Source organism: Podarcis pityusensis (assembly GCF_964106645.2).
Source record: "Podarcis pityusensis genome assembly, chromosome: 4".
Lineage (NCBI taxonomy): Eukaryota > Metazoa > Chordata > Lepidosauria > Squamata > Lacertidae > Podarcis > Podarcis pityusensis.
This window is the reverse complement of record NC_138027.1, coordinates 94,464,147-94,479,868: the sequence shown is the minus strand read 5'-3', so window position 1 is coordinate 94,479,868 and position 15,722 is coordinate 94,464,147. Positions and strand designations below refer to the sequence as shown.

The window sequence follows — 15,722 nt, the reverse complement described above, 5'->3', positions numbered from 1 at the left end:
ATCACTGGCCAGAGATGTTTTGTGGTCTTTAGATTCAGAATACGAAGACTTCAATAGTTTTGACTAAGAATAGAAACATTTATTGCTTCCCGTAAGCTAAGGAGAAGTGTGATTGTTGCTCACTCCCAACCATCCTGTAAATATGCAGATACTATTTCTCTAAATGCTTGCTGATGTCTGTTCCGGCAGGCATGTTATCTGGGGAAAGATTATGCAGGAATAGTTTGTGCGCAAGGTATCTTTGATGTATTAACAGCTAGGGGAAGGTCACAAGGTGGTTAAGGTTCAGACATGGCAGGTCTCCTCCATAGAGTTAACAGCTGAAGGCTGAAAGAAATTGTTCTGTAAATGCATTCATCTGAATTTCTTTCTTCCATGCCTCTTGCCTTTTTGTATGCATCTATTCAATCTTGTGTCTGAAGATGGGTATCTTATACACATGTGGTTGTTCTGATGTCTTAGAATCATAGAATTGTACAGTTAGCAGGGACCACAAGGGTCATTTAGTTCAACCCCCTGTACTGTATTGTAGGAATCTTTTGCCCAATGTGGGATTCAAACCCATGATTCTGAGATTAAGAGTCTTATGCTCTACCAACTGAGCTTTCCCAGTGTCCTCCTTTTTCAGTTTATTGCACAGTTTGGGACGTTGTCACAGGGATCAGCTTCCGAAAATGTGCACAGTCTTATGTCTGTTTGCATGTATGAGTGAAGGGACACTACCTGTCTGCAGCGAAATTGGTCTGGAAAGTAACCAACACAATGTGAATGGTCTGGGCTAGTGGTACCTAAACTTTTTTGCCATGGACCACTTGGAAATTGCTGATGATATTGCTGAACCCCCTTATGATTTGTCTGCCTGGTGTAACAATTGTAATGTGTGGTATTAGGTGCTGTATGGTTTTTAACTGTACTGTTAGAATTTGCATTCCATAGAATTATTAGGATGTTTGATCCACAAACAAGCCATAAGGAGTTGATATGGAATTTAAGAGTAGCTGCTTGAATGTTGGTTGCACAGAAACGGAAATAAATAACATAACATAACATAACATAACATAACATAACATAACATAACATAACATAACATAACATAACATAAAGGTAAATGAATAGAATGATTTTTCTATGTGGTAAAATATTAATACAGTAAGCCCACAACTTATATACTTGGCAAAAAATAAAAAAACGGAAAATAGCAGGTGTCTGGGGGAAAAAGACTTTGGCAATCCCACCCGCCGTTGAACCCAATGTGTTCTGACTATACGTACCGGTAATTTTGGCTTATGTACTATTACTAATGGGACATGGGTGGCACTGTGGGTTAAACTACAGAGCCTAGGACTTGCCGATCAGAGGTTGGTGGTTCGAATCCCCGCGACGGGGTGAGCTCCCATTGCTTGGTCTCTGCTCCTGGCCACATGTGTGCCGGCTCCCTCGGCCAATAAAGCGAGATGAGCGCCGCAACCCCAGAGTCGGCCACAACTGGACCTAATGGTCAAGGGTCCCTTTACCTTTTGCTATTACTAATAATACAGTTTAAAATTGGTATGAATATTGAATGCAGACATGCCACGAACCACCTGAATGATTCTTGTGGACCGCTGGTGGTCCATGGACCACAGTTTGGGACTCCCTGGTCTACAGGAACTTTTAAGTTCTTGTAGCCAGCAGCACAAAACTCCAAGGACCACTGATAAATCAACCTATAGACAGTAAGCACCATGGAGCAGGACGGGCCTTACTTCTAAGTAAACATACGGGACTGTGCTCTAGATATGCTGCGTTTTGACTTTTTATTTCTCATTAGTGAGAGAGGAAAGGCAAGACCTTTGAAAATCCTTTGTAGTTCATGGATAATGTTGTGCTGGATTAGCCAAGTCACCCTGCTTCTGAAATGATGCAATCTGGTTGAAATCTTTGTATTTCCTTTAGTTATTTTACCCGCATAAGTAGCTTAAATACTTTCCAATGGCTTTTCTAGCGCAAGGCCCAGGGCTGGTGTATGTTCTGACCGTACCATGAGCTCTGAGTGACTAACTGCCTGTAAACATTTTGCAGCGTATAATAAACAGGCTCTCTGAGGAATCTGCCAAGGGGGAAGATTCAGAGTTCAGAGTTGTGTATACTTTGTGTGGAAGCTACTTCAGAATCCCAGATTCTGCGCTTCAGATGGATGTGTGTTTGCTTTCAGAATTTATTCTTCTTTTAAGAAGAATTTATTCTTTTAAGAAGAAGAGCTTAGAAATGTTTGGCCTGGATTGGAATTCATGCTTAAGATTTAAGATGGTCATGACCTCGAAATGAGATGGCAAAAGTTGCTGTATGAGTCATGTACTTCGCACCTGTATAGCATTTTTGAATGTTCAAACGTGTTTGACACATAGGATCTTCCTCAGTTTTTATGTTGTCTATATAAACATACATTTATAAAATGCAAGAACAGAAAATAATACGTGTAACATTAATCCTTCAGCTTCCACTGGCATTTCAGATCATGATGTAATATTTATTGCGTAAGTTGATTTATATGTTTTGGTTTCTTCCCAGTCCAAAAGGAAATTCAGTGGATTAAGTCTGGTTATATACTCATTATATACTCATATACAGGAGCCATGCATCCATGAAATTCTCTCTTAGTTAACTATCTGACAAAACGGCTATATGAAAAAAAATATTGGGGGGGGGGGCTGGTTCTGATGCAGCCACATACATTGATTTGTGATCCTTAAAGCAGTAAGGATCCTTAACTCCATAAGATTCACCTTCATGAAGGTGTCTAAGACCACCCGAATCTGTACCTGAGTGTCTAAGCCACTATGTTGACCAGCTGTAGGAGCTGCAAGAGAATTGGTGGGACGAGCATATGCTTCTTGCATTCCAGCGTTCTGTTTCCAAGCTTACATAGACAGGTGTCCTGGAAGCTCACAAGAAGGACATGGCGATGGATGGTCAATACCTAGTACAGTGGTACCTCGGTTTTCGAACAGCTTAGTTCACGAACAACTTGGAACCCAAATGTTGCAAAACCGGAAGTAGGTGTTCCGGTTTTCGAACTTTTTTTTGGAAGCAAAATGTGCTCCGTTTTGTGTCCCACTGTGTTTCCTGTTGTGCTGCTAGTTTGCGTCCCTCCCATTGTAACCCAAGCCTTCCGTTTCCAATTGCAGTGTTCTAAGGTGATATTTGGAGTTTATATTTGGTGCTTTTGTTTTTGCTATTTATTTTGCGTTTTTTGTTTTGAGGCTTTTTCAGTTAATTTGTTTTTGTGACTGTGTGGATCCCAGTTCAGCTACTGATTGATTGATTGTGTGACTGTGGAAATGGATAAAAGCCACCCAAACAATGACTATCATCAGTGTAGGTAAGAAAAAATTGTAATTGTAATTTTTATCATCTACAATTTTTTTTATTTATTTTATAGTACAGTACATTGATTATTGCTTTCATTTTATGGATCAATGGCCTCGTTAGATAGTAAAATTCATGTTAAATCACTGTTTTAGGGGTTGTTTTTAAAAGTCTGGAACGGATCAATCCATTTTGCATCACAGTACTTTCTATGGGAAAGCGCGCCTTGGTTTTGGAACGCTTTGGTTTTGGAACAGACTTCCGAAACGGATTAAGTTTGAGAACCAAGGTACCACTGTACTTACCTAGAACTTGAATGTTTCATTTAGGTTTGTTGGCTAATGGCTGTTGATACACCTGTTTTCTATTATATTTTAGGGGTGGAGATCCTAAAACATTCCACATTTTGTGGAAATGCAAGAAGAGAACAACTTAATAGATCTTAGACAACCAGGAGGTCCCAGACTGCGGTCCATGGACCGCCAGGGATCCAAAAGATTCATTCAGGTGGTTCCAAGAGGAAGTATACAGAAGTACAAGGAGAACCACTTACTAGAACAGCAGTGGATAGGGGTATTGCTTGGCTCCAGCTCATGACGTAAATTTATTTATATTCATGCCGATTTAGGCTGGCTTTCAGAGAGAGATAAACTAAACTCTAGCTTTGGTTGTCAAGGCATTTATCTGAGCTACAGGATTTCCTGGGTCCAGTACACTTTATGTACACTCTGTTCCCCACATATAATCCATTGGCAAGAACTGTTGCTTATGACAACTGAAAACATACGTTGTCCAATATATCTAACGTGACTTCTCTCTTTTGCACACACATACATGGGTTTCCTTCCCTTCCTGATCTAGCTGTTGCATGTGCTTTCAAGCCCACTGTCACCAGTCAGTACCAACTACAGGATATCCAGCAACAACAGGTCAGCACAATCGGAGCCCCAAGTGGAAAGGTGAAAAATGCCACATGTGCAGAGCAGCAGATAACTCAAGAAAGTTAGTTGAGCCCCACATGATGTGCACTAATCAAATCAAAATCAAAATTTTATTAAACGGTCACAGACCAGGTTAACTCGTACAGCTAGTCAGCGAAGCATAACACCGGAAAAAACAAAGGACAATTTCAATACAGATTAGGCCATAACAGCAATTTGAAATTAGACAGCATAAATAAAATTAAGCATTTGCCTTCGCCTGCATATTGACATTGGAAAGCTCTTGTTTCCTGCGCCTAATAGCGGCTACACAGAATTTAGCAACATTGATCGTAATTTCAGGAACCTTATCTTCTACCAAGGCTCTCATACGTTGGGGTTCTGGTACATTTTTAAGCTTTTGTAGAACTGGGGCAATAAAGGTCAGGCGTAGATCCTCGTAGTAACTACAGTGCAGCAATACATGCAGACTTGTTTCCACTTCCGATGAGCCACATGGGCAAACACGTGACTCATATGGTTTGCCCTCATATCTGCCTAGCAGCAGGGCAGAGGGCAGAACGTTAAATCTGGCCAGGGTAAAGGAGTGTCTGTACTTAGGTATTTGTAAATCAGCCAGATAATTTGCGGGTGAGAACCCTCTTCCAAAGTCTCTAATTGTGGCATGTTTATCCATTTTGCCCATATGACATTGCAGCTCTATGTCCCTAATGCGTTGGAGCACTTGACTTCTGGCTCTCTCATATCCTGCCGCTATCAAGATCTGCGGGGAGAATCCCAAGCTTCTTATCTTTTCAAACAGGGAAGCTTTCCAGGTAGAATGAAAGGTGTCTAAGAGTGTTAAAGGAGCCAAACCGGCCGGGGAAAAAATAAGTTTTAACCAGTAGTGTATCTTTAGAATCCACAACCGCACGTTAACGGGTGGTTGTCCAACTTCTAAGCGGACAGCTATATTAGATACACAGGGGGGGATCCCCAATAAACACCGATAGAATTTTGTTTGAAATGCCTCCATAGGCGCAAAATTTTTAAAACTGCAAACCTGGGATCCATAAGTGAGTTGTGGGAGTATTTTTGCAGCAAAAACCTGGGAGGCCGCCGGAACGTATTTACCCCCTTTCCCGTGAAAAAATCTTGTAAGGGCTTTATTGGCCCTTCCTGCATTGGCAATGGCGTTTTTCATCTGTTGGTGCCACGAGACCCTTTCCTGAAAAGTTATTCCCAGATATTTGAAAGTTGCTACCTGGTCAATAGGATGTCCATTAATTCTCCATTTGTGTTTCCTTCTTTTTTTTGAAAACACCATAATTTTAGATTTGCTATAATTTATTGATAGTTGTTCCGCTTGACAATAGTCAGCAAGTGATCTCAAAAGCTTCCTCAAGCCAACGCAGGAAAAGGAGAGCAGGACTACGTCGTCCGCATACAGAAGCAATGATATGTGCACTATATTGTGGAGGAATTAAGCAGGAGGAAGACTTTCCAGAAAACACCCTCCCAGTGTTTTCCCACCCTCAAGTGCACCTAAGCTTGAGAGGTGTAAAAAGAGTGCTGTAATAATATTAGTATTAATATTATTATTAATAATAATTTTATTATTTATACCCCGCTCATCCGACTGGGTTGCCCCAGCCACTCTGGGCAGCTTCCAACACATATAAAAACATAATAAAACATCAAACATTAAAAGCTTCCTGATTCAGGGCTGCATTCAGATATCTTCTAAAAGTTGTGTAGTTATTTATCTCCTTGACATCTGATGGGAGGCTGTTCCACAGGGAGGGTGCCACTGCCGAGAAGGCCCTCCGTACATCTGTATAAAACAAACCCCCATAACAGAAACATATATCCACCCAGCTCTCTTTCTGAATTTCAGATAGTGGGTACTTGTCCCACTAGTAAACTTATAAGAGATATTTTATTTATTGTATTTTTATCTTGTAATGTAAGTCTCAAGGACCGTGTTCACTGGAGTTTCCTGTGCTTGTTTTACCAACATCACGGCTCCTTATGTGTGGTGTAGTGGTTAAGAGCGGTAGTCTCGTAATCTGGGGAACCGGGTTTGAGTCTCCGCTCCTCCACATGCAGCTGCTGGGTGACCTTGGGCCAGTCACACTTCTTTGAAGTCTCTCAGCCCCACTCACCTCACAGAGTGTTTGTTGTGGGGGAGGAAGGGAAAGGAGAATGTTAGCCGCTTTGAGACTCCTTAAAGGGAGTGAAAGGCGGGATATCAAATCCAAACTCTTCTTCTTATGTGGTAGTGGACCTCAGCATCATCCTGCTTCCTCCAGCAATGCTACATGTGGGAAGGGCTCTCCCGCTATTGCTGTGGTTTTACCTTCCTCTCTGGACCAGTTAAGCTGGGGATTGACTGGTGTCTCCCTGGCAGCAGGATGTCCAGAGCTTGGGGTCCCTGTACCACCCTCTAGCATCTCTCCTGGTGATGGGGAACTTGTGGTCCTCCAGATGTCGTGGGACTCCAGTTCCCATCATCCACAGCCAGTGGCCAGGGATGATGGGACTTGTAGTCCAGCAACATCTGGAAGGCCACAGTTTTCCTCTCTCTGCACTAGAGAATAAAACGACCCTTGAGAAAAAAAGCATTTTTTATATATCTGGTGGACTTGTAAAAGGGTAAAAGAGTATTGGGAAATGATCCATAATGAATTGAAAAAAAATGTTTACAAGTACTTTCTCCAAAACCCCCCAAAGTCCATTCTGTTGGGGATAATTCAGACAAATTCCCAGGTGTCAAAAAAAGTTATTTATGTATCCATACTACTGTGGCCTGTGTTTTATTAGCCCAAAAATGGAAAACGAGCGAGGTCCCAACTAAAGAAGAGTGGCAACTTAAGTTGACAGAATGTGCGCAGATTGCAGACTTAACATATAGAATAAGAGAACAAGAAGAACGTATGTTTAGAGAAGATTGGAAAACATTTGTTGAATATATGGGAAATAACTGTGTACAGCTGAAAAAGCTGACAGCGTTAAGATAAATTCAGCTGTGTAAATAAGTTATGATGGTTGTAATAATGGAATACTAAACGATATCGTTTCTGTAAAATATGCAGGGATTTACGATATTTAAAATGAACCATGGAAAGAGAAGAAGGGAAGTCATTGATATCTTAAGGGCGTATAAATGAGAAAAATTAATAAAAATTATGTAAAATAAATAAATAAAATGACCCTTGAGAACAGAGAAGCTAGCCACCCACGATGAAGTGAAGTACAAATTGAATAGACCCTAAGTGGGGCAGAATCAAGAAGACTGCATGTTAGCTAGTATTTCCTCGTTTTGTTTTATAAACCAGACATTTGTATATAAGTTTGGAAGTGGATGTTACTGTAAAGTCACCATGTTTATAGGCCGAAGTTTGGATAGTAAAACGTTGAAACAGCCCTATGTTTCCACAATCTCTCCCTTCACCCTGACCCTGTTGAATTGTTTGTTCTAACTCAAGGGAGTTACAGTGTCTGAAAAACAGCTCTCAAGGCCCAGGCAATCTTAATACCCTTTCATGACTGTGCAGCTTATTTTGTATTTCCATCATCCAAGAGTCAAATCCCAAATGATGTCTTTAATTTCTTTATATGAAGTATTTCTTTACTGCCCTTCTTTGAAAGATTACTAGGGCAGTGTTCAAAATCATGAACGAAATATTGTGCAGAACTTAAAAACTTAAAATAAATACAGGCCCCATTTGCACTATTCATTTAAAGCAGTATTATTCTACTTTAAACAGTCATGGCTTCCACCACAGAATCATGGAAACTTCTAGCAACTCTCAGCATCCCTAACTAAAGTTCCCAGGCTTCTTTGGGTGGAAAGCTGTGGCTGTTTTAAAGCTGTATAACGCTGCTTTAAACGTAATAGCGCAGACAGGGCCACAATTTTAAACCGGCAAGCATTTTAAAAAGGCAACACAGACACAAAATGCCAATAAACTAGAGGAGAATAAATAAAAAACCTCAAGAATTATCTACTATCTAAAATCTGTAGGTGAAGGTCTTCACTTGCTGCAGAAAATCTTGCAAAGTTGATGCCAGAGTCACCTCGTTGGGGAGGTGATTCCAGAGTCATGGGGCCACTTTAGAAAAGGCCCTGCCCTTCGTGGAAGCGTTCTTGGATCTGGTCTTCTCTAGGGGAGTTTAAGGCACAGACAAGCTAGTATGGGAAGAGGTTCTCCTTTAGCCATTTGGTTGCTAAGCTGTTTAGGACTTTAAAGGTAAGCCCTAGCACCTTCAATGGGTTAGCTTTGGAGCAAATAGGGAGCTAATGTAGAGCTTTCAAGCTACTTGTGATATGAACTATTTTGTAAGCTGATTTTTATAGAAAAAAATTAATCCCCAAAGATTGATTTGGAAAGTTGGCTGTGATCTGGTGGTGGTTGGGGCCACAGGCGCAAGTTTGCTTTGTGAAGTTCGCCCTTTATTTGGAGCTAAGGAGTGGAGTTGGTTTTGTTGTTGATGATGCAGTTATGTGTTCTGTTGCTTTGTCTATCTGAGGCTGGCACAACTTCTGACCCACCAAGATGAATATGGTCTGCCTGCCAGATGTTTGACAGCACTTGCCTCTTCCCACCCAGCCCTTCAGGACTTGGCATGCGGTAAAAACAAGAGGTTTATTAAACACTCAGTAAATGCTTTTGCATCACTGGTGGACTGTGTTTGGCTTGGTAGATCACACGTTTTGCAGGTCTGGTCTAGAAACTCCTCGCCATTTTTTAAAATGTTTCTGGGCTTACATACCGATCCTAAACATGCTTCCTTCGAAGGAAGTCCCAGCGAATGAAGCGTGCCTTTACTTCTTGATACCATGCTTAGGATTACAGCCAGCTTACACCTGTCCTTACAATTAGTGGCATTAGCATCCCTTGGTTACACTGAGACAGGCATGAAGTTAGATCTGAAAAGCATTCCTGTGCATCTTAACCAATGTTTTCCTATTGTGCGGAGCTGCCTTGATGACTTGCTGAAATCTGGCTCCCTGAAAGATGCACTGGGCAGACTTTTCTTATTTGAGGGTTGTTCTCAAAGAGCTCCGTTCCCACTTGTGACACAACAGGGCTGAAACATGATTTCCGTCGGCGGTTGGACTTATTCTGGCAATGTGCAGGTGTCATCTGCCTAGATCTTTACCCGGTCTTTGTCAAAGTATTCTGTGAATTTGTTAACTGGGGCAATACATAGAGACAGTAATCTCTCCTTATCTCCCTGGTCTTCCTGATGTAGCACTCAAAATGACTCGTAATGTGAAGGGAGGGAAGAAAATAAGGTGGAGCTGTCTTTCTAGACAACCCATTGTGTACAACATCAGTTGTTGCCGAGGTGTATTTCCCATCATTTCTGGCCTCTGGCTGTGGCTAAAAGCAGGACCACCAGGTCCCCACCACTGGTGTTCCTGGCCACCCTGCTCCTTTCGGAAGAGACTTGCGAGGGAAAAGCACAAGTTCTTGGAAATCTCTAGGAGTGACCTGTAGGTTGTGCTGCTAGAGGATTCATTTGAATGAAAAGCAGCATAGAAACCCAGTGGTACCTCAGTTTTCGAACATCTCTGTTGATGAACATTTCAGTTTTTGAACATGGTAAACCCAGAAGTAAATGCTTTGGTTTTCAAACTCACCTCGGAAGTCGAACATGCCACACCGCTTCAGCTGAGTACAAGATCCTGAGGCCTAGCTATTGAGTTTTCAGTTTTTTAACGTTTCAGAACTTAAACAGTCTTCTGGAACAGATTACATTCGAAAACTGAGGTACCACTGCATAACATAATAAATCAATCCAAACCAAACCTTTTGCCTGCTAGGCCTCCCTGTTTGGCCTGCAAGGTTGTTTCAGCCAAGACACACACACCTAACATATCTGTGGGGGACAGGCATGATGTCAGGTGTGGAACAGGTAATGGTGGGGCTTGGACAAATGAAGCTTTGCAGGATTGCCGGTGCTAGTTGGGAACTGCTTCAGGCAAAGTTTCAGTAAGTGTTTGGGAAGCCTTGCATACTCTTTTTTGACCAGGCGGTTTCATTTCAAACCATATGGACAAGCCAGGGCACCTGATGTCTTTAGTAATAATGATAATAATAATAATAATTTATTTATATCCCGCCCTCTCCAGCCGAAGCTTGGCTCAGAGCAGCTAACTACATTAAAATGATAAAACATTCTAAAATCATTTCATTATAAAATCAATTTTATAATTTGTGGCATCGGGTGATTGACAGGTGTCAAGCTTGAACCGCAGGTGTGCATGGAGATAAGGATCTGACCTGTCCGCCAGATCCAGATTCCCCACCTCTGATTTTTAACGTCACATATAAATTTCTGCTCTTTGGTGTATTTTCAAGCTGCACAGAGCAATCCTTTGCATGGTTACTCTGAAATAGTACTTTGTTCTCCAATGCTGTAGATTGGCTACCTAAAAACCTTCATAGCTAAGGTTTAACTAAGCAGTGACCTTGTCTTAAACATCTCTCATTTGAAAAGAAAAAAGAATCTTTTTTTCCACTCCTCTCTCCCCTCTGGGGCCCTCACATCCCTTTCTCCAGGTGAATGAGGCTGTAGGAAGCCTTCCTTTAGTGTAAATATCAACTTGCTTTGTTTCCTTTAGTGTTTTGTGATAAGCACACACAGCTCTGTACAAAGAGCTCCACGTGCCCAACCAGCAGATGTTTGACTCTGGCTTGGGGAAGCCTCATAAGTTTGTGTTTAGCAGGAGGAGCCAGGCTGAAAAAAGCCTGGGGGTGAATTTCTGTTTAAGAGCGGACTCTGTGCCCTGCCTATTTCCCTTTTTAAAAAACGGTACGTGCATATGATGTGGCCTGTCTTAAGGAGGGGAAATAATTTCTGCCATTGAGAAAATTACATCTTTCTTGAAGGGCTTGGCTACCTTGGGGAGCAAGGGCTTAAAAATCTCATTTTTCTCAGCCTTGAATAGGAGAAAGCATTAAAGCACCGCTAATTAATGAACGACAAAGGACTTCCGTGGTGGTTAAGTCCTTTGCAAAGCAATTGAAAGTCCAAAGGGCGCTGAGGCAGAGGGGCTTTAGACGACAAAGAGTTTCACAGAACCGAAAAAACCATTTTTGCAGTGTGAGCATTAACGCTCTGCCTTCACCCCCAGCTTGTCTTGCCCTCGGGGTCGATGCGGGTTGGGAGAACAAGAGCAAAGTTGCCTAGAAATACCATCCTTAAGAAACCTGCTTGTGACATCAAAGCTCTCCCCTTTTTTGCCTTTTGTTTGCATCATGTGTTAGGCAGTGTAGACACCATACCATTAAAGTGTCACCCCCCAACCCGATTCTGGGTAATGTAACATACCCTGCACCCTTAACAAACTACAGTTCCCACAATTCTGGGGTTTTTTTGGTTTTTTGGTGGGGGTGTGTTTTAAAGGTATGAAGCTGTGTTCGAAATTAGCCAGGCACCAGGCGCATTTGGCACCTGGCTTTCGACCACTTTTGCAACCAAGTGAAGATGGCTGAGGGTCATGTTAGAAATGCAGGAATAATAAAAATAAACATAAACATAAACATAAATATAACAATAATATTTTTTATTTATACCCCGCCCATCTAGCTGGGTTTCCCCAGCCACTCTGAGTATATAAGCTGGATGTCAAATGGCTCCTTAAAACCGAGGTTACAGTCGCCAAAACAGAATGCTGTTTTGGAACAAGGTGGCTCTAAAGTCATACAGTCAAACCTCGGTCCCCGAATGCCTCCGTTTTGAAACGTTTTGGCTCTTGAACATCGAAAACCCAGAATTAAATGCTGCGGTTTTCGAATGTTTTTCAGAAGCTGAACGTCTGACACGGAGTTCAGGAAGCTCCTGCAACCAGTCGGAAGCCGCGCCTCGGTTGTCAAACATTTTGGTAGCCGAACGGGCTTCCGGAATGGATTGTGTTCGACAACCGAGGTTTGACTGTATTTTTCAAATGATGGGCCGACTGTGATTGATTCTTTGTTAAACATTTGGGTAGTTCAGATGAGCACCTTGAGCTAGTTGAAGAACTTTTAGAGCTTAAAGAAGAAAAGTCACTTGATCCAGAATATTTGGAGCAATAATTGGCCATGAGACTTTGAAAAGCTGGTGTCGCTGGATCTCGTTTGTCAGTTTTGTTGAATTAATTAAACTAAATGGTTTTAATTGGATTTTGAATAAATGTGCAGTTAATTGTCACTGTTTTGAATTTTATTGTGCTATTATCTTCCTTAGTATAATGCTTCCTTCCATATAATGCTCTGTATACTGAATTTCTGCTTTTATAATCGTGTAAGCCTTAGTCCCTTAACAGGGGAGGGGGGTGTGTGTCAGAGAGTGAGGGAAATTGATGTGTAAAGCAATATTTTATCATTCAAACAGGTGGCTGAATCCTTTATTTGTTACCGGTCATAAAAGGAAACTAGAAGAGGATGATATGTTTCAGGTACTCACCGAAGATTCCTCTAAGGTGCTTGGGGAGGGGTTGCAGTGGTAAGTAGGCAACCGAATATCAGTAATTGTATTTGGATTTTTTTTTTATTCTTCCACAGCATGCATCAATCTGTCTCTTCCCCAGGTCAAGGACTTTTGAAATGTATGAGAGGAGAAACCCTATAGTACCAGCTTTCTGCTCTATCTCTGCATGGTGTTCTTGTATATTGGAGTTCTTGTGAGGCAAGACAGGTTTTTCAATGGCTCAAGTATCAGAATTGCTTTGGATTGCATTTAAACTGATCTCCGGCTTTCTCTGTGTTGCGGAAAGTACCGTAACCATTTTGATAGATCTCTCAATAACTTTTTAAGTGCGGGCTTATTCTGACCTGTGCCTGTTTATAGGGTCAACTTGTCCTTGCAGGAAAAGCAAACAACTGACGCTTGACTGCTCTCATAAGCTCAGGAGAAGGCCTCTCTCTTTTCTTCATCTTATGTTTCTGTACAGTTGATACATGAAAGCGATCATTTTGTGGACTGATACTTGTCTTTTCCTTTCTTTCATTTTCTTTCTCTCTCTCTGCCCCCCTCCCCTTCAGCATCCTTCACTCATGTTTTATTTTATAGGTACTGGGACAGAGAAGTGCAAAAGGCAAAAAAGGAAGCGAGGATGCCACATTTAACAAAGGCGATTATACTTTGCTACTGGAAATCTTATCTGCTCCTGGGATTTTTCACGCTGATTGAGGTAATGCAATGAAAGAGATGCACTGTAAGATCATAGAAATCATAGAATCATGTAGAGTTGGAAGGGACTATGAGGATCATTGAGTGCAACCCCCTGCAATGCAGGAATAACAGGGATCGAACCTGCGACCTGGGCATGATCAGCACCACGCTCTGACCAGCTGAGCTGTTTTGCAAGGCAGAATTCGGTGTGGTGGTCCTGCTCTCTTCCTCTCCCTTTCCCTCAAGCCTCTGCGTGCTGAAATCCCACCTCTCTTTTCCGAGCGGCGATGCCCTTGCAGCTTTCTCTTTAAATGTGGAAGACAACAAATGGGCTAGAGACACTAGCCGCCAGCGGTACTCCTCTGTGTATTTTTGGTTTAGCGGCACTAATTAAAGCTGTTTTTCTGCCTTCAGGCAAAGCTGCAGGGTTAACTGACTTCAGTTTGGCTGCTCAGTTTGATTGCTTTTTCTCTAGGAAGTGCCACATTCACACAATACCTTTAAAGTTCTATGATCCCACTTTAAACCTTCGTGGCTTCGAGTGGCTGTAGTTTGTCAAGGAGTTGTTAGGAGACCCCATTTCTCTTCCAGAGCAGAGTGGTTTTAGGAACCAGTCCTTCTTCTTAGGAAAATCTGGGATTTGTAGCTGTGTGAGGGGAATAGGGGGTCTTCTAACAATTCTCAGGGACGCGGGTGGCGCTGTGGGTTAAACCACAGAGCCTAGGACTTGCCGAGAAGCCTGGCGGTTCAAATCCCCGCGATGGGGTGAGCTCCCGTTGCTCGGTCCCTGCTCCTGCCAACCTAGCAGTTCGAAAGCACATCAAAGTGCAAGTAGTTAAATAGGTACTGCTCCAGTGGGAAGGTAAACGGCGTTTCCGTGCGCTGCTCTGGTTTGCCAGAAGTGGCTTAGTCATGCTGGCCACATGACCCGGAAGCTGTATGCCAGCTCCCTTGGCCAATAAAGCGAGATGAGCGTCGCAACCCCAGAGTCGGCCACGACTGGACCTAATGGTCAGGGGTCCCTTTACCTTTACCTTTAACAATTCTCTGCGCCTGTAATAAGCCACAACTCCCAGAATTATTTTTGGGGCCGCCTTAGTTGTTTAAAGTGGTATCATAGTTCTTTCAACCTATAGTGTGCATGTGCCCGGTGACTTCAAATGCAGCAGTCATAGTGCTGAGAGTATGCCAATGTTGTCCCACGTTTAGCCACAGCACCCAGGTAGGTCCTACATTCCCTTTATAGCCTGTAGTCTCCAAGAAGCAACTGATCGTGTCATTTTTGGTAGGGTGTGGACAGATGAGGGCTCCTAGACAGATTATTTTCAGAGAGCTAGTGTAGCACCACAGCAAACAGATTGCGCTATGAACCTGAAAGTTCCAGGTTCAAATCCTGCCATTGCTTTGAATTTTCCAGGTAAGCAATTTTTCCCCCGCAGTCTGACTCGCGCTCTTCAACTACACCATTGTGTCTAAGCACGTAGCAAAGCTTAGGTGCAACTGACCGGCGTAGGAAGGTAAAAAAAATAGTCCCCATGATGTGCAGGAACATTTTCTATTATCTACGAAACAGTGGACTAAGATGGTTTGATGTTTGCTGGTTAAGATGATTCTGCTTTTGAAGCAAGTTAAAATGAGACGCTACTCTCTTCTAGAGGAAGATTTCGCTATTACGATTCTGCTGTGTTTATTCAAAGCTTCTCCCCCACCCCCGCTTTTCTCCCCACTCTTTAGGAAACACTCAAATTAATCCAGCCTATATTTCTGGGAATGATTATTGCTTATTTTGAAAACAGTGGCTCGGATGTTGCCTTGAAATACGCCTATGCCTCCGCAGCTGCCTTGTCCGTGTGTACGCTGGTTTTGGCCATCTCTCACCACTTGTATTTTTATCACGTACAACGTGCCGGCATGAAGCTTAGAGTGGCCATGTGCCACATGATTTATCGCAAGGTGGGTAATATATTTCCTTTATCTCAATAAACAGGGCGCTTAAATATGTGGGGTCTTGCCTGCTTTGGATAGGCTGAAGCAACTCCCTTTTAAAACATGTGCTTGAAGTTGATAGCATTAGGAACAGGGAGGAAAAAAATCCATGGATAATATTTGGATTGTGATTAGGTTTTGTTTTATTTGACTTATTCTGCACTGGATCTTTGTTCAGAGATGAGGCTGTGAGGGCTGACTTTTTGAAGCAAAACAATGCAAACTGGAGAGGCCTTGGCAGCCATTGTACACACTCCTAGACCTTTACAGGAACATACCTATAATGGTATGGGGTTGCTC

The 15,722-nt window shown here is 42.4% G+C and overlaps 1 protein-coding gene across 2 annotated transcripts in view; it reads left to right on the top strand.

Annotated features, from left to right (window-relative positions):
- Window positions 1–15,722, top strand: part of ABCC4 (ATP binding cassette subfamily C member 4 (PEL blood group)) — a 134,235-nt gene that overhangs the window by 5,709 nt on the left and 112,804 nt on the right. For both annotated transcript variants that reach the window (XM_081002949.1, XM_081002948.1), the window contains exons 2-4: window positions 12,657–12,767; window positions 13,335–13,455; window positions 15,171–15,389. In XM_081002949.1, coding sequence (XP_080859075.1) covers window positions 12,712–12,767; window positions 13,335–13,455; window positions 15,171–15,389 — 396 coding nt within the window. In that variant the 5' untranslated portion in view covers window positions 12,657–12,711. The remainder of the gene's footprint in view (window positions 1–12,656; window positions 12,768–13,334; window positions 13,456–15,170; window positions 15,390–15,722) is intronic.